The 14,324-nt window shown below is 35.5% G+C and overlaps 2 protein-coding genes across 2 annotated transcripts in view; one reads left to right on the top strand and one right to left on the bottom strand.

Annotated features, from left to right (window-relative positions):
• LOC137398982 (cyclic AMP-dependent transcription factor ATF-6 alpha-like) overlaps positions 1–12,118 on the top strand; it is a 39,372-nt gene extending 27,254 nt beyond the window's left edge. Inside the window, exons 9-15 of the mRNA XM_068085141.1 lie at positions 1,071–1,189; positions 3,911–4,095; positions 5,356–5,495; positions 7,291–7,518; positions 7,918–8,043; positions 8,925–9,009; positions 11,373–12,118. Coding sequence (XP_067941242.1) covers positions 1,071–1,189; positions 3,911–4,095; positions 5,356–5,495; positions 7,291–7,518; positions 7,918–8,043; positions 8,925–9,009; positions 11,373–11,503 — 1,014 coding nt within the window. The 3' untranslated portion in view covers positions 11,504–12,118. The remainder of the gene's footprint in view (positions 1–1,070; positions 1,190–3,910; positions 4,096–5,355; positions 5,496–7,290; positions 7,519–7,917; positions 8,044–8,924; positions 9,010–11,372) is intronic.
• Positions 12,119–13,056: 938 nt separating this feature from the next.
• The window catches only part of LOC137398587 (uncharacterized), a 47,249-nt gene continuing 45,981 nt past the window's right edge, over positions 13,057–14,324 (bottom strand). The window contains exon 11 of the mRNA XM_068084747.1: positions 13,057–13,715. Coding sequence (XP_067940848.1) covers positions 13,517–13,715 — 199 coding nt within the window. The 3' untranslated portion in view covers positions 13,057–13,516. The remainder of the gene's footprint in view (positions 13,716–14,324) is intronic.

The raw sequence follows: 14,324 nt of genomic DNA, 5'->3' as shown, positions 1-14,324 counted from the left end.
CCATCTTCTGTTGGGAGTTGTGAAACCCTTTTTTGTTCAAAGAGCTGTAAAACCTCTATTTGAATGCCGTCTTCATTTGAATGCCACCGTGGAAAAGGGTTGAAAAATACAATGCTTCCTTTTCATTGAATGTCACCTCGACATTTTTTGATCTTTACGAACCCATAACATACATGTATAACATTTTTCGTTGTTGCTGTGGTGGTTGTCATGAGTTTAGTGATGGTGTACTTGAGAAGGTCGATCATCACAGTCATCAGAACTACACTCCGATTCGAAGTCTTTAAAGTCTAAATCATATTCATTGTTTTCAGAATTATCCATAATGTGGTTTACAATCCCCCTGATGACTTTAAAGATACTTTTCATGTGCGATGAGAATACTCTTCAGGAACACCGTACAACATAGTAACAGCCATTATTATGGCGTTTTCTACCTTTAAAAATTTAAAAACGTCTTCAAAAATTTGAAACGCTATTTACATTTTCTAATTCCGAATCTTTAGTATTTTTTATAACTTTGGAAGAGACAACAACATAATTAACAACTGTATCCCGCAAATACTTTAAAATTGAAGTAGATCCTTGTTGAGCTAAGTCCAATACTCTGATGTAGATATGCAAAAGTGGTTTAGCGAAAATGCAGAGTATGACGGCATTAACGCGGCTTGGTCAAAAAGAAAGTACAAAATATAGGCGACTTTAGCATCGCTTCGCCTGTGAAAGATGAAATTTATTTTCCCAGAATTTTGACAAACTAATCAGAAAGTACAGCGCCACTTTTTATTTTCACGTCACCTCTAATTAAATGCCACCTCTAATTAAATGCCACCTCTAATTAAATGCCACCTCTAATTAAATGCCACCTCTAATTAATACCACCATAGGACAGGGGTTAAACCCCCTCCCCTGTGGCGTTCAAATAGAGGTTTTATGGTATCTTTATTTTACTGTCATGTATTTTCTTGTATATCACAGTTGACAGTGGTTTAGCGAAATATTTCATAAGCGTCCTTAAATGAAAGGATTATTTTCAATTGCTAGCTGATCTCGCAAGTTTTTGGTTGTAGAATGAATCCCTCAGGTGCAGCAATACATTCCTGTCTCCACCAACAAAAAGGAAGCTTGCTTCATCCATTGTTTTTTCGTTCTGCCTTCTCTTTACATTTAATGCATTCACCAACAACAGGTAAGTCTGAGTAAATATCCCGAGTTTAGTTTGTTTGTTGGTTTTTGGTAGATTCAGTAGTAAGCATCAATCTATACTATAATTACACCCAAGTCTGTGGTGTTAAAAAAGATTGCGTCGTGTGGGATTTGAACTCACAGCAATAAGCTTGCTATACCGACAATCTAACTTGTGTGCCATTCTACTGCCCTTCAACATTTAGAAGTAATTGTGCATATAGCTATTATACCTGATGATTTCTCATAGCACACTAGACTGCTAGGATGGTAGTGATCAATGACTAAAGCTTCTCTGTCAAAAAGCTTTATTATGTAGAGTTATCATAGACAATGTGTACATAACTCCTAATTATTAGATTTTATTTTCATAGTATAGACACTGATTAGACTGGCTTTTCATATTTTAATAATTTTGCTCAGTAAATATTATGCATATTTAATAATTTCGACATTTCGACTCAATAACTTTAGACAAATTAGATGACCTTTTCACCCTTCTGAAACACATAGTTAAGCGATTAATGATAGACACTCGATGGTTCAATACTAATAATGGCAATAGTAATAATAATTCTGCACCGAACTTACAAACTCTAATATATTTAAATGAGTTTAAAAATTCAAATAAGCGCATCAAATAGGGCTGACAAGAATAATTCAATTTTAATTTAATATTAGCTTATATTTTATTTTTAAAACTGGAATTTTTGAATCTTTAATTTTCAAGTTTTTATTTACATTATTTTTTCTATTCACCATTAGTTCCTGAGCCGTATTATGAAATCTCATTTTCATAATTGTAATAGTATCAACTGCAGAGAACAGATGACAAGATTTAATTCTGTGGGTGCTTGTAAAATGCTTAGATCATGTCACTCCACCTGCTGATAGGTGTAAATCACCTACTGGCAGGTGTCAATTCAGTCGAACTTTTGCCCAATGTGTCATGCTCTCTACCCCCATACAAACTGAGTATTAACTAGGATATACAGTCAAACATGGATAACTCGTCCACGGATAGCTCGAACACATGGTTAATTCGAACATTTCCTTTGGTCCGTTCCCACGTAATGATAAATTGCTATAGATAACTCGAACTCAACACTGTTAATTCTTACTGTTTTTTTGCCCAACGGCTACCGAAACGGTTGTTATCGCTTTAGAAAATCACTTTATTCAAAGCCATAGAGGTAAACTTCATCTTTTGGTAATTCATAAGCGTCGTTATTACCACCATCGGCAAAATATTTTTGTCAACGACTTTTCTAAAAGTTTGGAGAAATTTGATTTATACCGCAATACGATGAATAGCACGGGCTAGCCGGGTCACGCGCGCAAGGATTTTCGCCACGCACATACAAAACAAAAATCGCATGTTGTTTTTGTTTTGTATGTGCGTGGCAAAAATCCTTGAGTGCGTGACCCGGCTAGCCCGTGATGAATAGTTTTCCGACGTTGATTCCGTGTTGAATCAACGTCGGAATGTTGAATGTTTAAAACGTCTTAAAAATTGTTGTAATTAAACGTATACGTTGTCTGAGCTACAAAAAACTATTCATCGTTTGACCTAAACACAGAATACGTGTGTACATTCAATAAGTATCTATTAAAAAAGCGTGAGTGATATAGAATGTATCGTAAAACCTCGTAAAACTTCTAATTGAACTGCCTCGGAGTGTTGCTCTTAACGAATCCCAGGTAAAGTAAGGTAATCTGCATAAACTTCAAGAAAAAACGGCAAAATTGATCGTGGGTAAAACCCCAAAAGAAAAAAATGTCTTTTCTTTTGAGCATTTCAACAACGATCAAGTTTTGCCAATGTCAATCTGAAAAACGTCCTGGCAATAACATCACCTCAAACAACAAACCAATCTCAAGTGATAGAAAAATCTCTATACTTTTTCATGAAAACGTTTTAAACTTTACATTAGAAGCATTTAATTTGAAACAAGCCATTTGTGCTTTTGATTTATATTACAGTTTGTATATGTACATGTATCTACTAATAAATAAGTAAATATATGGACTTGTGACAGTGCTCTGATAACTTGAACGCTCTGATAATTCGAACACTTTTGCTCGGTCCCTTGAAGTTCGAGTTATCCATGTTTGACTGTATGTAGATCTTTTGGCCATCTAGTCAGTTTACCTTCTGACAGCTTTCTACTCAATTACTAACATCAATTTGTTGGCTCTTTCACAACTTGATCTAGTTTACTCCATATTCTGAAATAAACAAACATCAACCGATTTTTTTCTTGGCCTAATTTATATTGTTTTCCTTGTTCATCTAAACTTACGATGAATTAGTTTCTTTGGCCACGTGGTCATTGCACAGGCAACTTTGTTCCTTTTCATCCAAGGTATATATTGTATTTTTTCGCATAGATTTCAGTTTCACTTCCATGTATGTTCCTTTTATATTTCATGTATGCTCTTGTCTGTGAAAGAATAAACCTTTGTATGTCTGGTCAGCTGTCAAATTGATTCCAATCATAAATAGTGAAGAAGTTCACATGTATACTTTATATTAGTATGCTATGAATTGAAAATTTAATCAGAATGATTTGCCAAAATTATTCAGCATTTGTCAACTTGTTAAATGTTTGCGATCTTTTTAGTGGCCTTGACTCACCACCATCCATCTAAATAACCTCCTGTGTTCATATCCTCAAATACTGCATAGATTTATGCAACTCATGTTTCATAATGTATCTTTCAGCATCTCCAGTGTGTCGCTCTCAGCTAACCAATCTCAGTACTTTTCACATGATCTCGACCAATCAAAGCCTTTGTTAGAACCCTCCAGTCATTTTCAAAGACATCTTCTCTCCATGGAAGAAGAGACACGAACATCTCAACATCACCAACATGAGCAACCACCTCCTGACCAGCATGGATCAAAAGGTTTTAACATTTTTATGGCTGAAACACGTAAAATTTACCTCTCAGTGTGTTAGATTGAAGATGCATTGAAAGCATTACACAAGGAAAATCTGGATTCATCGAAAAATGAGATTGTTAAAATATCCTCAAACAAGACAATATTCTTCATGAAAATATGCTTTTTATTTTAGTTAAGTTCTAAGGTACGTATTCAGGACCTAAATTGTTTTTAACAAGCTACCAAAATAGAATCATTAAATCAAGACTAACTAACCAAGTTCTAAATGTATAGCGATGCATCTTAAGCAGCAGATTGTTTTGATATCGAAATTTATTTTCCGATTTGCAAAGAGATTTGATGTATTTTCACCTCAACTATTGCTTTCTACAATGTATGTTCATGCAATATTGCGGCAATTGAGTATGATTTGTCATATGCTTCAGAATTTCTAATTAACTTACCATACCTAGGCTTATTAGTAATTCATATGCTTGGATCAAAATTGGTAAAGGGACAAACATTTCCATTATAATTCACCTTTACAGTAATCCTTCGCTACTCACTTTCTATGGTTTCAGTACTTTGGGGTTGAAAAATGTTCGTTAAAAAATTGAAAATAAAATAAAACAAAAGCCTTAAAAAAATTAATAGATATACATAGAATACATTTATAAACATGTGACTTCTTTCTCACAATGAACCCAGTTAATCGCAAGTATGATTATTCAGGCTAAATCAAGTCCGGACTTTGCCCATATTTCGTAAGTGCATTCTCTGGCTTAAGTACTGGGACTGAAGTTGAAATATAAACTGAAGGTCAAACAAGATAACTTCAATTTACTTACTTGTTATATAGGAAATAAATACAATATGTTTAAAAAGCAGTTCAAGTGTTCTGGTCTTAAAATTTGGCTCACGGATATACTTTGAAAAATTAGTTTTTATTTTGCCGATTTTCACTTATCGCGGATGTGGGGTACCAGTTCCTGTCATCCACGATACGGGAGGGATTACTGATAATTGAAATGTCACTTTTTTCAAATTGTGAAGTAACTGTAGTTGACTGTGTCGATAGTATGAGATTCATTTCGTCATGAATGGCAAAACTAGATTTGTACCATTAATAAATGGAATGTTTGCTGTAAATTCACAATCCATTTCTCTCCCAAATAGTGGTTTTTAATTGATAATTAAGATTTATCTCCTCAACGCAAAGAACAGACAACTCCTTCGTACACCGCAAGCATCAATTAAAACTGTAAAAAAATTTCTGCTTGCAGCTTCAAGGAGAAACAGGGTCGACTATAAACTGGTCCCACCTAGTTCGTCTCGCAGGCTAGATAATGAGAGGCTCTACAATGTCACTGTAGACAAGTTTTCTCTGATGAATGAGTCAGCAAGCAACAGTAGTAACCTCATGGTAAGTTTTGAATTCTCTGTACTGTCTGTCAACTCAAATTATCAGATATGCTCAATGCGCACTGATGAACTGACATTTCCACATTTTACCGCTGCTACTGAAGCCTTTTTATTCCTAGGGAGTTGTCTGTCTTGTGTTTACAAGAGCATTGACTAATCTAGGAGAGCAATTGGACATACGTCAGCATTATACAGTTAGATTAATTACTTTGTTTTCTTTAAATGCACAATTGAAAATGAGTTACTCTATCAGATAAGGAAGAGATTTTGATAAACTGGCCATGTTGGTTAAGTAAGTGTCACTTTGTTCTAATGATTTGTGTTAAAGTAGGTGTAATTCTCAAATAATTCTCAAAGTAGGTGTAATGTCACTAAAACCTTATTGTGAGGAAGCGTCCCAAACTATATGTAGTTGAATCTATATATATCTCAAATTTTGTTTTCTCGGTTCATATTTATTGTATACAAATATAACAAAACAGACTTAATTTAGCTATTATTTGCTAATTATTTCACATTTACATTTAAACACTTTTACAGTTGTTTTATTTTTTTCTCTTAATTTATTTGAACTGTACAAAAAATTTTCCTCATATGAAATTTGAAAGTTACAGTCGTTTGACAAAGTTTGTAAACCTTTACAGTTGTTTTATTTTTTTCTCGTAATTTATTTGAACTGCACAAAACATTTTCCTCATGATATGAAGTTTGAAAGTTAGAATGGTAAATGTTGTTAATGTTATATAGAAATAAATTTACTGCACAAAGACTTTTATTACCCGAGCAACGCCGGACATGCAGCTAGTCTAACCAATATTTGCATATAATTCTAATTCTAATACGAATCGTCAAAGCAGTGTTTCCTAGGAAGTTCCATCTGAAAACAGGTTGTAGGCTTTTTAAAATCTGTTGAATGCATCTGGGTCATAGCAAATGACAAGAGCTGTTGTAAATGTCTAGCAACTTAAATTTGTAGTAATAATGAAGATTGTTGCTAAGGAAGCACAATGCTGTTGCTAAGGAAGCTAATAAATATAGTCATGGTATACAGCGATTTGACTTGCTGCTGTGTTTTGCCTCTAAGCAAATGATATCATACAGCATACACCTATGATGTCTTTTCTTTGTTATAAAGTGTCGATACACAACTTACCCTCAAACCTTTGCTTTAATTTCAATAAAGGAAAGGGACATGTGCAAAATTCGAAGAACAACATAAATTTTTCAGCACCTAAAAAGACACTTTGTAAAAAATTTGTTCATGGTCTTCATTTTGCTTCAACTCTATATGGATGCTATAAATATGATAATATTTAAATGACTTTATATTGTAATACAGGGTTCGCTGTTAAGTTCATCATTCCTGATGACCCCAGTTTACTGTTTGATTCTTCCAGCCAGCAAAGTTTAGTGATAAATTTGTTTAAGGCAGTTGACTGTCATTTTAGTACCAGAAGAATTAAGTAGCCTTCATTTTAATAGCTCCTTTTATTCCCCCCTTCCCTCTAGTACTGTCTTCTGAACTACTCTAGAATGTACTTAAATAAATCCCTTATTCTTACAAATATTCTCATCATTAGTCAGAACTCAGCCTAGAATATAGATGACTCTTAGAATAGTGGAAATAAATTCAAGTTGGAAGATTTCCTCTTCTTTGTTGGCTTGAATTTTCATCTAGTTTTTTAGCAACCTTCACGTAGGTTGTTTTTAACATAAATAATGGTTATTTTCTATTTTCAAAACTTTGTAAGGTTGGAGAAAAGAATAAGTAGTCTTACGAATCTGCTTTCTTGTAGGTTTTGACGCCGGAAGACCAAAAAATCTGCTCTCCCAAATATCTCAACAGCACTGAGGCTCTCCGTCTAGCCAATGAACTCACAGGCTGGGCTCTTCGCTCCAAATTAGCTGCCAAGCTCAGCCAAAATACTTCGGCTAAGGCTAGCAATGGCAAAAAGAGACGGGGCCCTTCATCTACCCTCTTTCAGAAGAGAAAGTACAGCAGCAATAACAAACGAGGCAGCAGAGTAAGTCTCCTGTCCGTCCCTCTTGATAAAATAGTTGTTTTTTTCTTCTTTTGTCATTTTCAGTGGAGATGTTCTTGGACTGGAACATCGATAATTTTATGAGGTATTGCCCCAACTCAGTGTAAGGCTAACTATACAGCATAGGTGTGAGTAGAAACCGCTAGAGAAGGACACTAAATTCATTATTTACTTCCTCATTGGCATTGCCTGTTTGACGTGAACTTTACATGAGACACATGACATGTGACACATGACATGTGACACATGACATGTGACACCTGACATGTGACACCTGACAAATGGCAGGCGCAACACTTGACACGCTTAGCTATCTGGCTCAATTTATGCCTGACAGCAGATACTTGCTTGTAAGGTCAAGTTTAGTGTTTATCCTTGTAGGGCTACCCGATACAGCTGTACAATGACCAGCAACCTAAGATCGACTCGCTCTACTATCAAGCCCATGAGTTCCTTGAAGCGCTGCAGAGGAGAAATGACACATTCTACGTCGTCTCATTCCATAAGGTAAACACTGAGAAATAGTATGTAATGTAAGTCGTTGTGTGCATGACTCATATTTACGATGGTCGTTAGTTCCTTAAAAGATTTACTATCATAAACAGATATTTGTTCAACCTGGCATTAATATACATTGTACTTTCTCATTACGAATTTTCATTGAGTGGCAATATATTTGGCTTTCTGCGACATTATAGTATTATAGTGAAGATATATTTTAGTTTTACTTTATTTTAAACATCCAATTGGTTTTTTTACAGCATAGATCTCGCTGCGTAGAAAAAAATTGAAAAATTGATTTAAGATGATGTACACACTTAAGCGTACTCATTAAGTGTGTACGCTTCCTATAACTTTGTGAAATTTCTGTAATAATGAACACTAAACCAAATGAAAGGGATAAAAAAAGATAAAGTTGTCGATAGAGAACAATAATACTACAGTTACTGTCCAGTCATTAAATGAAAAGGTTTAGTTTTTTTCTGTTTGACGAGCCAAAGAGGTGCGTTTGGGAAAAACTTGGAATTAGGCTATTAGATTGAGCAATTTACATTTATTTTATCATTCCTATCATGTAAAATCTCCATAATGTAAACGATATTGGATCAGATTATTCACATCCTGCGGGTGTCGACTGTATTTGGCTTTCTTCAAAGTGAGTGCATTTGGTGTTCTTGTCGCCTTTGTTGAGGGTTGAATGGTAACAGGGAATTACTATTTAGATTCTTCCGGAAACTTCTATATTCATGAAATTTTTGGATTTGTCTCATAACCGTTGTTCGGAACTAGAATTTCTTATTTGGCTAGTAGTTTATCAAGCAACTAGCCTGTGGTTATCTGTTGGCGTTATACTCAAGACTAATGATAGTACGGTTGTATGACTGTAGGATCACTGGCTGTTACCTGCTGTTACTCACAACCAGACAAGCCGTCCGAAGATGTCCTTGGTCATGCCGGCTCTCAGCCTCAACGGTCAGTTTGTCTCCATACTCGCAGCATATGTCTTCCTCTTTCATTGTTTTACCTTTCAAAGTTCTTACTTTCACATTACTATGCCCTTCTTTTAATTACAAAGGTTCTCATTCAGTCTTAAATCATCAGGAAGTATTTTATTCTGATTTTTGGCATAGAGCTTGGGTAGTGGTTAAAGTAAAACTGATTGGCTCTTTTTTACTTTGCTTTTCAGTCGACAATTTTTTTACTCAAAAGTAATGCCTAATAGAATCTCGAGTTGCAAAAAAATAGTTTTGTTTATCTCCATTTGGCAAAATACAATATTTGAGGTTTGTAATTGTGATAAAACTACTGCACAATCCTTTTTTGCTAATTTTGTGGTCTTGTGGTAGCAGCGCACGATTTTCAACATTGTCGTCGACATAACAAACAGATATTTTAGACCATCATGTTGGGTATTAAACTCAAATTATGAAGGCAAAAGATGACAAAACCTTAATTTCCTAAGCAGTGCTAATTGTTTCTGTAAAAGCCTAGATGCTTTTCTTTTGTTGCTGTGGTCACGCAGTAGAGATATTAAGAATGATAGATTACCGTTCTTTTCGGACTATTAGCCGCTACTTTTTTCTGATGATTTGAGCCATGCGGCTTATATAAGGGTGCGGTGCGGCTATTCTGTGGCATTTTCTTTCCCTGCTAGGGCGCATTAACCAGATTCTCTGGTTAGTGCGCCTCGAGCGGTGAAAGAAAATACGAAACAATGCCTAACGGTACTGTTATGTTACGCACTAAATTAAAAACGTCAGCTAATACGAAACAGTGCCGTTAAGCACTGTTCCGTTTTATACAGCAAAGTCGCTGTCGTGTTAAAAAGCACCGTCCTGAGTTCTGCGGCCTATACAAAGGTGCAGCCTATGTATTGTTTTATTATCGTTTTTGAAAAATAAAGCAGATGTGGCTTATATAGGGGTGCAGTTTATAGTCCGAAAAGTACGGTATTTGCCTTTTTATTTTGAGGTGCTGTATGGTTTATGAGTGGTACTGAGAAGTAAAAATGTCATGTTTACTCCAGTACGACAAGGTGACCAGATATTTCATTGGCCCATTTTGGTCCTTCAAGCTGTGCCAAAACATATCTATTCAGTCTCAATTGGATTAAATTGATGAAGCTGCATTTTATTTGATACAGACACACGCAGTCATATTTAGTGCGATATCATTCTGCGTGGCGCTAATATGCGCTAGAACTCGTTCAGCGAGCTAATGCGGAGTGATAACGAGAGACATTCTCTATAACAACTTTATCACGTGCGAGAAGCATTTCGATTGGTTGGTTTTTCTCAGAATGCAATTCTATGGCTGGTAATTTTTTCGTATCGATGTTCACCAGTGTACAACAACATTTTGCAATGTAGTTACGATTGAAACATCATCAAAACGAACACTAAATTGTTCATAGACTTAATAAAAGCACTCCCCAATCCTTATGACACAACACACAAAAATTACTAAAAACCCAGTTATAAACCAACATTTGGGAGTCAGTCGTTGCGCAGGTTGACCATCATGAGAATAGCAAATATTTATCATATTAATTCTAAAGAACTACCATAAAGTAAACTATACATAACAATCGTAAAATATTCCTGTTAAAATATAATAATCATATCTTTCTTCTGTCTTCTTGTAGTGAACAATCAATGAAAGTGAGATAGGCCTAATAACAAAAGTGGAAGTTGTTTCCATTGTTGCCTAGACAGCGCCATCTTGACTTAAATTTATTAACAACTCCGAAAAAATTAATGATATGGAATTTTATTCGCAGTTTGCGAGCGCGCCCACGTTATCGTTTGCTGATGAGTCGCTCAAGTGTGTTTAGTATCACACCAGCAATATCTCCGCACTCCTGACGCACGCGATAAAATCTCCGAGTGTGTTTGGACCTTTATCGTCAGGAGATGCTCAACTTAAACGTCTGCTGTCTGAGGCCATCGTAATGTCAACAGCTCACAACAATTTACTACGCTACTTCCCTTAAAATTGAATTTACTTTTGTCATTGACTAATCTAAAAGAAAAGGAGGAATTCAGAACAAACCCTCAGCAGGTGTTTCAACAACCCAGCAATCTGTGAAAGTGTAAATCTTTACTATAATAAGAGCCGTGTCCGTGCGTCCAAAGCCATTGGTTGTATAATGGGAAAAAATATTGCAATGCGTAGGATTAGAACTCGCAAGATTCAGCTTGGCCGACGAACACTCTAACACCTGCACCAATTAACCGCCTTGCTACATTTTGATGATCTCTCATGGTATGATGGACTGCCAGGGTTCTGCATGAATCACTTACCATAATCTGTCACAGTCATCTATGTTCTTGTAGACACTATGAAGGGACCTGAAGGAACGCTGACCATGATGCAGATAGACTGTGAGGTGATGGACACTAAGTATATTCATATCGATAGGTCTATTCTACAGCCCGAACATGATCTGAGAATCGCTCTGCCTTAGTCGACCTTGCCTGCTTGTTCTATGCACTGCCACGCTTACCCAACGCTCTATTTATTACTTCTCTTGCTATGATCGTCTCAATTCTACTGATTATTTATTTCTCTTCAATTGGTAAATCTGTTTCTATTTTGATTTCCGGTGTCTCTGTCGACTGCACATAGTTTTCCCCCTGCTGAACAGGCAATATCCTCTTTATGCAATGTCCAGACTCTGTAGGTCTTGGTTTGTCCTGTACTATTTTGTAACTAATTGTATTATTTCACCTTTGCTATGTTGTATAAAATTATCTCTTGCAATCTATTATCCTAGTTCTACAGATATTATATCTCTATTCTAACACTCATGTTTACATATCTTGTATATAGCTGAAAGCTAGGTGTGATGTTCTCCTACAATCATGTGCGTAGGAAATAAAGTACGATATAATTTTATTTCATATTTATCTATGATTTATCCTATTTCTTTATGCATAATGTCAAAGTGTGTATATTATGTTATCAAAAGGCAAACTATCAAGTATTGTCAAATGTATTCTTCCATCCTTTTCATTTAATCGATATTCTATGTTTATCTCCTTCAATGATTATGTTAAAATACACGATTCTAGGTCATCATTTGTTAGCCAAGGTGTTCACCATCACAAAGTTAATTACGATTTGATCTAAACTCTATTTCACTGGCCAAAGAAAGCAAATCAGGCCGCTTCAAAAAAGCAATTAAAAGACAAATGAATAGTAACATGAAAACTCCATATTTAAAAAACATTCTTATGAGATAAGGGTGTTCTAGATACCGTACAGGCATTTTATTTATGCTTTGCGTGCTCAGTGGTTGCTAAGAACATGTAGATATAGGAAAAACCTCTCTAGGTCTATGGTGCACTCCATACTTGTGTGAAATTGAATGATTTATGCCATTGAAAGTTGCCAGCATTTGACAGGCGGTCTACATATGGAACACAATTGCACATATTTGCAAGAAATTCATCTGGCTTTACCTGCAAAAGCACCTTAGTCTGAAAATTCCCTAGCAACACCTAATGTATCAGGAGCCACAACATTTGAAAGTGTTTGGCCAACCAAATTTGCACCAACATAATTAGTAGCTGACGCGTGGTCAACTACTGTTACGGATGACTTTTTAGTGCACTTTGAATGATAATATAGCTTATGCCTACGCCTCTGATATGGGTGTTGAAATATGACAATTACAAGACTTCACCATACTTTTCCTACACTATTCCGGCGAAATGTTATTAATTTGTTACATTATGCTAGCAGAATGGCACAGGAAAAGTCACATTTTCCAACATTCGGTGCAAATATTTGTTGGTGACTGCTATGTGTTCTGCACGCATCTATTTTTATTATTAACATGGAATTACAGCATTATGTAGTTTTCATTTGAGTATTATCCCTGTTAGTAGGTGTCTGTAATGACACGATTATTTGATATTCTTAAGTTTTCCTAAACTTTTATTAGCAAAAATAACAAGTTGATACTTTGCTAAGTCATTTGCAATCTAATGTAAACACTCTGAATAACTTGCAATATCCTTTTACAGCTTTCTTGTTTTTGCAAAAGTTACAAAAGCTTCAATAATGGAGATGTTGATGAAGCTCACCTTGAAAGAACAATAACTCAAGAGGCTTCTTATATAGCATAACAGTTGTAGTGAAACAGTGCTCTAATATTGCGTAGCTCTAGGACATAAGTACAAGGAAGCGCAGGTGATGGCTACAACACATGATTCAGAAACAAAACTTACTGGAAGACTCATCAATAAACCAGCTGAATAAAAAAATAAACTGGACACTTGACACTCGCCAAGGAATGCCAAGCATGACTAGGAACAATCGGTATATCAATAATCAAGAAAAAGGCAAGAGCACTGTCACCGCGAATATAGCATGAGCAACACAAACTTAACATTTATTATATAATAGCTGGCCTTGTTTCAAAATATACTTTTGAGTACGAGCAGTTGTCCACCCATTGTATAGACAACACTCCTTATTTATGATGGCCTTGGGATCGTTTTCTGGCTTCTTTTTCTGCTGCAATATGTTCTACATGACGCTTCATTTTGGTTTCTTGCGCAATAAAAAGATCAAGAAAAAAGTCCTTGAGCTCTTGGAAGATAGAATTGTAAATTATGTAGTGATGACCGGAGTTCGCTGCCGATTCGGGGTAGTATGGAAGATCTAAACACCTACAAAGGAAGTTAAATTGCCTCATTTCACATTTGGTATAATTGAAACTTTTCAAATTTAACACTTGTACTAACTATACTCGCTAGTACGCTGGAGTGCAGACGAGTATAGTTGCATGCATAGGTTAAACTAAGTATAGTTGAACGGGACTTGTACTAATAAAAGTCCCGCTCGCCATGAAGGATCATCATATGTAATGTATATCATAACGGTAATGCGTGGTCGTAAAGCATAAACAAGGTGGTCGAGTGGCATAAAGTTGGCGCGCTTGCCTTCGAATCTGACTATGCTGGTTTGATTCTCGAGCTGAGCATATCGTTTTCCTAACGCTTTTAGCATGGCTACGAACGGACAACAACTGCTCCTATTATGATAAAGATTTCAAAAAGGAATATTTGCGGAAAATAGTTTTCTAGGTTGTTAAATTGAGTGCATAATAATCAATTTCCTTTTATCAATAACTAATCTTAAATAAAGGGAGGAATTGCAAAAAAACCCTCGGGTGACGTTTCAACAACTTGATTAACTGTGAAAAAGGTTAATTTCCACTATAATAAAAATGTTATCTGTTTGTCCCAAGGCCACAGTTACATGGTAAAAAAAAGATT

Source organism: Watersipora subatra, chromosome 6, assembly GCF_963576615.1.
Source record: "Watersipora subatra chromosome 6, tzWatSuba1.1, whole genome shotgun sequence".
NCBI lineage: Eukaryota > Metazoa > Bryozoa > Gymnolaemata > Cheilostomatida > Watersiporidae > Watersipora > Watersipora subatra.
Note: the sequence above shows the minus strand (reverse complement) of the source record. Positions and strands in the feature narration are given on the sequence as shown.